At 40.5% G+C, this 12,446-nt stretch overlaps 1 protein-coding gene across 4 annotated transcripts in view; it reads left to right on the forward strand.

Moving 5' to 3' along the window:
- PLD1 (phospholipase D1) overlaps window positions 1-12,210 on the forward strand; it is a 135,223-nt gene extending 123,013 nt beyond the window's left edge. For 3 of the 4 annotated variants that reach the window (XM_069975187.1, XM_069975186.1, XM_069975185.1), the window contains 3 exons: window positions 9,403-9,556; window positions 9,860-9,977; window positions 11,639-12,210. In XM_069975187.1, the coding sequence (XP_069831288.1) occupies window positions 9,403-9,556; window positions 9,860-9,977; window positions 11,639-11,863 (497 nt within the window). In that variant the 3' untranslated portion in view covers window positions 11,864-12,210. The remainder of the gene's footprint in view (window positions 1-9,402; window positions 9,557-9,859; window positions 9,978-11,638) is intronic. The other variant, XM_069975188.1, reaches the window with a different exon arrangement.
- Window positions 12,211-12,446: the final 236 nt, after the last annotated feature.

Here is a 12,446-nt window from a genome sequence, read left to right on the forward strand (position 1 = left end):
TGCAGTGGGAGGTAAATTTCTTAATGACAAAGCTATAGTATCAGAGAGTACTTATTATTAACCTTATGTCTGCCAGTATACAGTATATAGCATTTGTGCATGTACTATAAAGGAACTGTAAAGCTAGTAGACCCCGGCACCATTAGTATTTATGAAATCAATCAGGAACATCATTTAGATATGGAGAATTAAATTGTTGCCTTTTACTAATGTTAAAAATGCATAAAATTATAATTTCAGAATTATCAGTATGTGAAAAGTATGCGACTGAGAGCCACATGGTATTTGCTGGAACCGTATCCAAATCTACATGCTTTGACTGGTTGATTATCTTGGCTATAAGTATACTGTATATTTGCTCTGATAATACTTAAACATCACCTCAAGGATTTAGGCTCGAAATTGTGTAACTGTTAGAATAAACCGTTTCCATAAGTTTACTGCATTTTGCAGAAAATCGAGCATGCGTCAAGAGTGGGCTAGCTGTCAAAATGTAGCCCATCTGTCTTGAATCAAAGTCAAGTTTAGCAATTAAACTTGACAAACCTGTTATCTGTTCTTTGAAGAACACAGAGTGCTTTGAAAAAAAATTTTGGCATTGTACACACTGCAGAAACATGTTTCCTAAAAAAAATATTCATTTTAATGTAGAGACCTTAGAATATAAATGATTTATGTTCACCCATTAATAATTATATTTAGCCAGCTAATGACATACTTACTTGTAGGGAAATATGTCTGATGCTTGGAGGTTTTCAAATATCAATATAGCACACCTCAGAAAATGCTGAAAAAGATACAATTATTTTTCTTAATGTACTAAAAGGTGTAGCTGAGAACTGTATTTTACCATATAGTGCCATTACTATACCTACAATATAGCCTAACTTTTAGGGTCTGTTTCCTTCAGTGCTCACACGCTAACCTACAAGGGATATACCCAAAGACAAATGCCAGACTAAATGTTGCAGAAATACATATATACACACTTAATTTTATTAAGTATATCGAATACAAAGATAAAAATATGTATATATTTTTTTACAGTAGGAGATACTGCACAAATTCCCCCAAAGGAGTGGGTCATAGTAAATAGGCACTATACAGTATAACCTCTAAGAATAGATGGAGTAACAGAACACAATTTACATAATAAGATACTGGGCCTAAAGTGCAATAGTATTAGGCACATATAGCTTAAAGCCAATACATGTGTGTGCTGCAGAGGCTGCACAGAAAAAAGCAAGAACACCCCACAAACAAAACAAAAAAAAGTCAATAAATATACTCACAAAAGTATATATCCATGTACCCTTAGTATAGGACCACCACACACTGTGCAAATTGTGTTCTGTTACTCCATCTATTCTTAGAGGTTATGCTGTATAGTACCTATTTGCTACCACTAGAGAACCTGAAGCATGCTCAAGTCCATCCGAACCCAAACTTTCTGCATTTGATTAGCGGTGGCTGCTGAAGTTGGATAAAGCCCTAAGGCTATGTGGAAAACATGGATATAGTCATTGGCTGTATCCATGTTTTCCGGACAACCTTAGAGCTTTATCCAAGTTCAGCAGTTACCGCTAATCAAATATCGAACGTTCGGGTTCGGATGGACCCGAACCCGGTTTGCCCATCTCTAGCTTTTACCCATCCTTTTGGGGGAATTTGTGCAGTATCTCCTATTGATAAAAATATATATATTTTTTATCTTTGTATTTGATGTACTTATTAAAATAAAGTTTGCATATATGTATTTCTGCCACATTTTGTCCAGCGTTTTTTTTTGGGGTATATCCCTTGTAGGTTAGCATATGGTGCATACTGTATACTGCAGTGTCTGCAATTCCTCTCAAAACTGCTTTTGTTACAAAACAAGATTTTGTTACATTGGGGATACATCGGCAGAAGTATTAAATCCATTTTATTTTTCATACCAACTCTAAAATATATTAGAAGTTGGCACTGATGTCAATAATAATAATAATGTTTTGGTAGGTGGTCTGTGTAAAAGTGCTGTATGTTGCTGAGGGCATCATACTACCTCAATCTCATTTTCATCTTCCATAGTGTGTTCTGATGCCATCTCTTTCGGTAACAATGTAAACAACGTATATGCTTCTGGCCATCCACATGATTTAAAAAATAGCGTCCAGACAACTTTTTTTTACCAGCTAGCAGTCTACATACATGCCCAGTCATCTAGAGCAGCACTTCTTAATTCCAGTCCTTAAGCCTCACCAATATGTCATGTTTTGAGGATGTCCCACACAAAGGCCACCTGTGATAATACCTGATGTGCTGAGGATAATTATATCACCTCAAAACATGACCTGTTCATGGTCATGAGGACTGGAATTGAGGAGCTCTGACTTAGATAGCATCTTCCGCATCTTACTGTTTGCTTGCTGCCTTGTACATCCCAGCCCTTGATCGGGGCCATTTTGAAAAGGTAATAAATATTAATCACTTTACCAGTCATTGCTTTTAAGGGTTTTTTCGGGTTTGCTAGTGTCAGGCATTTCTGATTTAAAAAAAAAAAAAAAATCTGAAAGTGCTTGTAGGTTTTGTGAAAAATTAATAATGCTGGCCTAATTTGCATGCATTAAAGTAGAATGTGGGTCAGGTGCTGTGGCTGTCAGTGTTGATACTACTACACTGGGTGAGAGATAGCTGTAGGTGTCTGTTAAGCTACATTATTACATAGAATTGTATAAAGACCAAAGCACTCCTGTTAGTCAAAAGAGACTTTCACAACATTAGAATGTAGTTAGTAATGAAATGAAGCAAAGTTACAGGTTCCGTAATCCAAAAAGAACCAAAAGTCCATAAAAAGAGAAAAAAGTAACAGCTTCCAGGCGGATTCAAAGTGCAAAAAAAGTGCTATTTATTACCTCATGGTACATACAATACAGCTACTGCTGTTTATTTTAAAAGTTTATGATGCCAGAAGCTTCCAAACTCTTTAAATTGTGTGCTACTGTACTGATATGTAGAGTAGAAAAGTGAAACCGTTTCAGAGCTCCCAGCATCATAATGAATAATGTCCACAGAACATGTGAATGCCCCCTAAGTCATGTATGTGTACTTGTGGTCACTTACTGTAGCTGTTCTCAGTGGCAACATTTTAGAAAGTACTAAAGGGGATCTGTGGCTATCCTGCCTTCCTGTGCTGTACCATTCATCTGTTGTTCTTTCTTAAAAATGTGAGACTAAATAGCCAACTGGATGTTACCAGTTGAAAGCATGTTCCTACATTGTCTGACACGGTCTGCTTTGATGGGATAGCATCAGACAGTGGCTTCTTAGTGCCTCAATTTACTTGTCTTATATGGTCACTCACCGGATGACTTGCTGTAGGCAGGTTTATGGTATTTTGTTATTTCCACAGTGCCTGCTCCAAGTTTTTGCAGGCCCTTTGGCGACTGAGCCACTCATCCATCCCTCCACTATGCACACTCACTTGGGACAACACTAAGGGTACTATTATACCAATAGATCTGACGAAAGATTATCTGCCAAAGATTTGAAGCCAAACCCAGGAACGGACTATAAACAGAGAACAGGTCATAAAGGAAAGCCTGGATTTCTCCTCTTTTTTTAAATCCACTCCTGGGTTTGGCTTCAAATCTTTGGCAGATAATCTGTCGTCAGATCTGTTGGTGTAATAGTACCCTAACATACACAAACACACATTACTGACACAGACACTTAATGACACACACATTACTGACTTACACACACACACATTACTTACGGACTGACACACACACACACACACACTAACTGACTGACACACACACATACAAACAGCACTTACAGCTCAGTCTTCTCCCTCTTTTCCTCTTCCTCTCTGCCTGGGCGATCTCCACACTTTAGTATTAAGGACCTGGTCATGTGATCAGGTCCTTCATATCTCTGTAGGATGCTGGCAGGTCCTGCTCCTCCTTCTGATGTTCAGCCCACTCACCCTGCACTACAGTGAAAGGGCTGAACATAAAGAACACAGGGCCCCTCTACCTCTCTGGGGCCCTAGCACTTGCCAAGGTAAACCCTGTGCTGAAGCCGGCCCTGTTGCCACGATATCAAATATTCCTAATAATTGAAAATAGACGCAGATTTCTAGTAACACCATAATACAAGTATCCTAAATAATCTTGTGAGACTTCTGTGTAAGAGAAATTCATTAAAAGTGCCCTTATATGAAAAAAAGTGGATGTGTCATAGACATTTTGATTTGGTCACGGTCTAAGTATTTGGATTCTACAGCCTATAGAACCCATATGCTGCAGTACACAGCTGCTTCACTTAGCTCATTCTAATGATAGATGAGGGTCTGAAAACTCAGGCCCCAACAATCATAACTTTTTAAAATGTCTGTGACATGTCCAAAGGTTTTTATTTTAAAGGAGAAGTCCGGCCAAAATTGATTTTTTATATGTTACTTATGAAAAGTTATACAAATTTCTAATGTACATTAATTATGGGAAATGCACATATAGGGCTATTTCCCTTAATTTAGTAGATCAGGACGTGTTAGAATTCTCTCCAGTGACGTCACAACGAAAGGTGTAATTCCTATAGAGTGTCCAGCAGGGGGCGCTCTCTATATAGAAGTCTATGGGACTTTATTGTTTCTATGGATTTCTATGTAATGTAGTGTAGTGTACAGTATGCTTTATCGAATGAATACATCTATGGAATACTTTGGGGAGCAAGTGTCCCTGCTCCTCAAAGTATTGCATAAATGTATTCATTCAATACATTAGGATATCACAGTAAGCCCGCCGATCCGCCGCATTCCCGCCGATCCCCTGCATATACACTGAACTACAGCTCCCATCATCTGCTTATAGTATGAACAGGTAATGGGAGCTGTAGCTGGGTAATGGATATCACTTGCCTGCGATGCCACTGCTTATGCCGCCGGGCCCAGCCGCTCAGTACACAGGAGCGCTCCCCCCTCCTCCTCCTTCTTCCGGGATACCTTCCCCCTATACCACTGCTGACTCCCTGCCTGGCCGCCGCTCTCCGCTCTTATATACCGGCTCCCGATGCTTCCTGGTGTCCGCGCTGATGCATCGGGAGCCGGTATGTGTGGGGGGAGAGCGGCGGCCAGGCGGGGAGTCAGCAGTGCTAAAGGGAGAAGGTTCCCGGAAGGAGGAGGAGGGGGGAGCGCTCCTGTGTACTGAGCGGCTTCCCCCTGCGCCCGGCGGCATAAGCAGTGGCATCGCAGGCAAGTGATATCCATTACCCAGCTACAGCTCCCATCCAGATGATGGGAGCTGTAGTTCAGTGTATATAGGCGGGAATGCGGCGGATCGGCATGTGGCGGGCTTACTGTGATATCCTAATGTATTGAATGAATACATTTATGCAATACTTTGGGGAGCAGGGACACTTGCTCCACAAAGTATTCCATAGATGTATTAATTCAATAAAGCACTGTACACTACACTACATTACATTACATAGAAATCCACAGAAACAATAAAGTCCTATAGACTTCTATATAGAGAGCGCCCCCTGCTGGACACTCCATAGGAATTACACCTTTCATCGTGACGTCACTGGATCTGAGAGAATTCTAACACATCCTGATCTACTAAATTAAGAAAAATAGCCCTATATGTGCATTTTCCATAATTAATGTACATTAGAAATTTGTATAACTTTTCATAAGTAACAACATATCAAAAATTAATTTTGGCCGGACTTCTCCTTTAAATGTTAGGGACACATGACTGTTTTCAGTGGTCTTAAAGCGGTATTAAACAAGCATTCAAACCAGAAGCCATTAAAGGACAAGTGCCATGAAAAACTTTCCCAGTAATTGAAGCACATTACAAAGTTATATAACTCTGTAATATGCCTCAATCACCTATCAGCCTCCCTTCCCTGTCTTTTCCCCCCTCCACCCCCCACCAGGAAGTGTCCTGACTCACACAGACCTGATTACTGTCGTCACCGTCACCAGGCAGCTCCTTCTTGTGAGGATGAGTCATCAGCAGGAGGGCTGCTCTAGGTCCTGTTACACCAGCCTCCCCCTCCCCTCCTTGTCAGGTGACTCTGCTTCCTCGGCTTATCTTCTCTAGTGACATGACTCTTTCACTGAGTCCATGGCAGCAGGAGAGAGGGTATGAGGGGAGGGGGGAGCTGCCTAAGTGCCGGAGTCAGTCTGAGGGAAGATAAGCATGACATGTGACAAGTGATGGCTTGCAGTTGTTAAGCCAATGGGAGCTGAGCAAGCCTGTCACCTGACAAGGCAGGGGAGGGGGGAGGCTAGTGTAACAGGAGAAGGAGCTGAGAGAAGAGCTTGGTGACGGTGACGACAGTAATCAGGTCTGTGTGAGTCAGGACACTTCCTGCTGGGGGGTGGAGGGGGGAAAAGACAGGGAAGGGAGGCAGAGAGGTGATTGAAGCATATTACAGAGTTATATAACTTTGTAATGTGCTTCAATTACTGGGAAAAAGCTTTTCTTTAATGTCTGAGATTGTTGTCAAAGTTCCTTCACTTTTTGTGTTATGTTTTCCACTAGAAAAAACTAAACAGGAATTAAATATTAAGTTTATTTAAAACCCAGATTGAGGCCATGTTCACACATGGCAAATCAACGGCTGTGTCACAGAATGGCCGCTGTCTGAGATGTTCAACCCAGTCAGTACTGCAATACCGTCCTGGTTAACATCACTTATTTTTTCATTGGAATACTGGCACATTCGGGTGTGTCCACATTTCAATTAGCCATAGCACACAATGTAAAGTACGGCCAAAGCCACACTTTACATTGTTTGCATAGTCTTATTTTGAATAGCGGCCACACAAAATAGACATATAAGTTTTCCGTACGGCCGCATGGAATCCAGACTGTAGTGTGTATACACTGCGGCCGGGATTCCATAGGAGTTAATGTGATTAAACAATGGCTGTTGTTGCAAACCTGCAACTACTGCCATTATTTAATCAAAAAACATTGTGTGAACGTGGCCTGACAATGGAAGAAATACTAGGATATGGCATTGGGCCACTTCTCTGGTGCTGAATTCTGCTTTATTACATCATAATAAAGTAATTTTTATGACCTAAAATCCTTTATTACAATGAAGGCAAACATTTTAAGACTTGTGTCTTGCTTCTGTTCTTAACATTGTTAACCAATCACATTAAAGAATACATGATTGAAATCCATAATGTGGCCAATAAAATCCAAATGAAATTAGCACGTGATACAACCTTTGCTAGAACTGAGCATATGGCCACCATTTGCGTAAGATCTACCTTATAACCATAGTTAACACGTGGGATTATAGAAAACAGATGCATATTCTATCTGCAAGCTGTTTTGTATTATTTCATATCAGCAGCTGCATAGAACTCATTCTCCTTCAGTTTTAGTAGGATTGGGCAGAATGCAGCATGGCCAATAAAGCTCCTTTTAACTCCTCACAAATCACCGACCTATAGCGCCATCTAATACACACCATTAAACCAGTCTGTGGCAAAAAGAAAAGATTAGCGAAGAATGAACTGTAAAAAATAATTATACACTGTAACAATTGCATCTACTGCTTGTCCTAAGGTGACTGCTTCAGAATAGTTCTATAATAATGTAATAGGAGGAAGACGAAGATTATACAATTAAACAGCAGAAGGCTTTTTTTTATGGCCGTAGATATGTATGAAGGACCCGACTCGCTCAATAAATTACTTCTATGGGCTTTAAAACCTAAACATGTGTTAAAGCAATTTTCTCACAGGAAACATTATGGATAAGTAATACATGTCTGATTGCTGGGGCCCAATGCTAGGACCCCTACAATCATAAGTGCATGGGTCCCTTATCCACTGTTTGCATAAGGCAGTGATCAGACATTTACAGTGCTGCCCTATGTAACTCTGTGGGACTGACAGATAGCGGAGTGCTGACAGCCATTGTAGCAATCATAGGGGTCCCATTTATTATTCAACTTATCACCTATCATGTGATTGATGATACTCTGTGTTCATGGGAATTCCTTTAAAGAAGAAAAAAAAAGCATGCTTTTCACTTGTCTTTACAGTCACTTGTTGGGTCATGGACTATGGAGCTTGGTCAGGAGCTGAGCCCAATCCATACATGGCAGGTGGCTGCTCTTCAATAGGTGGCTCAGGAGTTTTCCATTGGGTATCACCTGTGTTAATACCCTCAATGTAGTGGATAATAGAGGCTGTGGCATCTAATCCATTAGTCAGAGGGGTGCATACCCATATGGTACTATTAAAAAAGGACAAGGACAAAAAAGACGCCATTCCTAAAAGTCATTGTGTTGGTATTAATAGCTGTTTCCTATAAATAAAACATCATATTATTTAGCTTTTAGAAATTGGTTTCAACAGGATGCAAAAATATGGTGTGAACCCAGCTTTTCCAGCAGCGTTTTCAGCTAGGGCTTGGTGTGCAAACTGTACAATCATGGTGGTATTCATATTGTCTGTATTTTCTCTTAATTCATGCACTCTATTGCATCTCTTCCTGTACATGGACATATTTCAGAACCGTAGCAATTATTGTCTACAAAGTCTGTGTGCTAGTTTATCACTGAAAAATGACTGACCTATGAATAGCCTCGCAGGCAGGTTCCTTTTCCCCATGTATCAGTCTGCCATCTGCCTTCATCAGGGGCGTAACTACCACTAAAGCAGCCATAGCGGCTGCTATGGGGCCCGCCGCATCAGGGGGCCCCATGGCCTGCTCCTGCAATACACTGGGCCCCCTGAGCCGTCATCATTTGCAGCACCGGGTGGCCCTGCTGGTCTCCTGGGTTTTGCAAATGTCCCTTTAACTGCAAGTACTCCTGCCCAGAGCTAGCAGTTATGTAGTTATGACTTCACTTGACCGTTTAGTGGTCAGTCGGGGGGGGGGGGGCTATAGTTTGCTATGGGGCCCAGCCATTTCTAGTTACCCCCCTGGCCTTCATGTAATGTGTTTTGATCTTGTAATGTTCTTGTTTGTTACCCTTGTCGCCTGTATAGTGCTCTGGAATTAAGTGCGCTTTATAAATAAATAATAATAATAAATAGCCTTTTACCGTTTGCCCTTAAATGCAAAACAGGCAAATATTGTTAACTTACCCAGCAGCAGGAAGTATATGCAGTTACCAAGAGAGAAAAAATTCTGCTCATGGTTTTTAAAAAACATTTAGCACTTACTAATCCTCTACACTGGTTCCAGTGACCTGAGGTTTTCAAAGTCCCATCATCATGTTCAACCTATGACGTTGCTGTGTTGTAAAACTGATGGTGCGTGTTGGGATCAGCACAGTTTGTTATATAGGCACTGACACATTGTCCCTAGAATTGCATTCTTACGCGATTACTGCTCTGCTAATAAGACAATTCATCATTTTCCTTCATCCTTTCAGGTTCAGCTAATATTAATGACCGCAGCATGATGGGGAAGCGTGACAGTGAGATGGCTGTTATTATTCAAGACACAGAGACTGTTCCCTCGGTCATGGATGGGGAGGCTTATGAAGCTGGGAAATTTGCCCTGTCACTTCGGATGCATTGCTTCAGGTAGACCAAGTCGAAGGCAATAATATGAACACTCTATAAACCTCTCTTGCCCTGACACTTTCACAGTTTCTTAGACACTTATGGTATAAGATTTATATTGACTAATGACTGTCATCTGAAGCTATGCCTAGAAAACCAAAATCCTCATTAGACACACAGAATTGCTGTTCTTTCACTTTCCTATGCAGCAATGGTTGCCAAGGAAGTACACAAAGGTGGAAAGTTTACAAAGTCCTATATTCTATCAGCCGTAACTGCTCATAAGATGACTTTGATCTCATTCAGTATTATCTTCTCTTCCAGGCTTCTCCTTGGTTGCCTAAATGATCCATCTATCAACATCCAGGACCCTGTTAGTGACAATTTTTTCAAAGAGGTGTGGGTGGCCACAACTGCTCGCAACACTACCATATTTGACAAAGTGGGTATAATTTATGGTGCTTGTCTTTTCCAATGATGTTGTAAGATATAGTCAGGATATAGTATAGGTTGCCAGTTAATTTGGCATACTTCTAATCATCCATTTCTCTTTTCATAACAAACGTTTTTGTAATGTACTACAGTGTTGTGTTTGTGTGCTAGACACTGTATTCTTTACTCTGTTAAAATGCTAACATATAGATATAAACTTGGCATTTAATGGCGGTGGGCATAACTTAACTTCCCAGACATATGGGCAGTAGCTAATAGCTTTAATTTTTTTGATGGATTCTATGATGCAAGAATAAATATGGCCACACACAATAGCTGTGTGATTAAGTATAGATTACTTAAAGCCATTTTTTACATTTATGTTTTCCAATCACTGAAGTGCATATAACAAATCAAATACATATATGTAAGGAAGCAACCGCTTTGCCATAATTATGCTAGTCCATGTTGTTAGTCTCTGGCCTCATATAACTTCTTTCTATGTTAGATAGATATAATAACAGATGACTTACTATACATACTATAAAGGGAGCCTTTACTGTAGCCCTATTCATTGTAATAATGCAGCTCTGCCCCCACTCTGTGCCCATTCCTGTATGCAGGTGGATGCCTTATACCAGTGTTTCTCAAACTTTTTCTACTAGAGCCTCACCCAACAGACCAAGGCAATGCCTGGGCCTCACCAGACTGACCAAGAGGGTGTCTGGGCCTCATAATCTGTGGTGAAAGTCCATTCAAAGGCTAAAAATAATGCTAGGGCTACCTTTCACCCATCTCCCAAGCTCTATATGCTGATAAAGCAAGTACAAAATATATTAATAATGTTGCTAAAATGGAGATTTTTGCAAACAGCAAAAGGACTGAGCAGATCACAGTTACTTTTATGAAAACTGTCTCCCCAGCTGGGCCTCACCAACAACTAAGGGGCGCCTCACTGTTGAGAAGCACTGCCTTATACCATACCTGCGGCCAATACATGTTACTGTGTTTCCGCCATAGCAGTACACTGCTTTCAATCATAAAGGTGCATTGGTGGAGGGGAGGATCAGTGACATACAGTATATTGTCATGTGCTCCTCTATGGACAGCCATGTATGGAGGGATAAACCATCCGGCTGCATATAGGTACAGTCACTGAGCAGAGAAAGCTCCTTGTGTTAGTAAGTGATATGTTATACTGTATACACTGCAGTGCTTTGAAAAATGTGTTAAATGTGGTCAAACCATTGTAGTAATAAAGCTAATTGCAAAGCAACAAGTGTGTGACAATATACACAGTAGAGTTACAAAAAACAAGGAAGTAAACAGAAATATCTAAAATAAATTACGCTTAAAGGGAATCTTGTAGCTACAATTAATGTTCCAAACTGCTGACCCTTTTAGATATCTGGCTAGTCCTGAGCTTTGAGACTCTTAAATGATGCTGCACGGGCTCTTTTTGCATATTTATATTTCTCAGGGAACGATGCACCTAGCATTTCATTGTATTGAGCACTTTAACTGGCAGCAGACAGTGTTTTCTTTAGCTGGTCTCCCTAAGATCAGTTATCTGTTTCCTGTAAAGAATATCATGCTTGGTTACAAAATGCATTGTTCATTTCATTTGATACATATAGAGACTCATATGATACCTTTGTGTTGGCAAACTAGGTGTTCCGATGTCTTCCAAGTGACGAAGTCCAATACTATTTCCACCTTCCCGATTACCTTGCCAAGCCAGCACTGGCCACACAGGATCGTGTCAAAGCACAGGAAGAAGTGCAGAGAATCCGTGGATTTGTGGTTCAACTACCTTTCTTGTTCCTTTCTGGAGAAAATCTTTTACCTTCTGTGGGAACTAAGGAGGCTATTGTGCCCATGGAAACTTGGACCTGAAAAGAATTTTTTTAATATGTATGACAGCTGAAATAATCAACTGGCAGAAACAAGGACCATCCAAATGGACACTAAATATTTCTTAACTTCCTTTACACTTTAAGCCATTGAGTACAGAAAATGTAATTTATTTGCTTTGCCAGAATTCAAGAACTGTTAATCTCCATTATTTTCACATCATGTTCTGTGTAATACATTACATTAATATCTCTCACTTTATGATACAAGATATATGTTGCGTTTTATCCTGTCACTTGCTTTCTTGTATAGTTACTGTACAGACTAAATCAGGGATTGGCAACCTTTGGCCCTCCAGCTATTGCAAACTACAATTCCTATCATGCCTGGACAGCCGAAGCTTTGCTTTGGCTGTCCAGGCATGATGGGAATTGTAGTTTTGCAACAGCTTGAGGACCAAAGGTTCCCCATCCCTGGGCTAAATGATCTATGTGGTTATAGTGTAATCCACGTTCACTGCATTTCTTACATACAGACAGTGGCATATTGTGGTAACCATAACTGCCTAACATCTTGGTAGGGTAAGTGTTCTCTTGCAGGCCAGCATATACTCTGAAATCCATGA

This window comes from Dendropsophus ebraccatus, chromosome 6 (genome assembly GCF_027789765.1).
Source record: "Dendropsophus ebraccatus isolate aDenEbr1 chromosome 6, aDenEbr1.pat, whole genome shotgun sequence".
In the NCBI taxonomy this organism is placed as follows: Eukaryota; Metazoa; Chordata; class Amphibia; order Anura; family Hylidae; genus Dendropsophus; species Dendropsophus ebraccatus.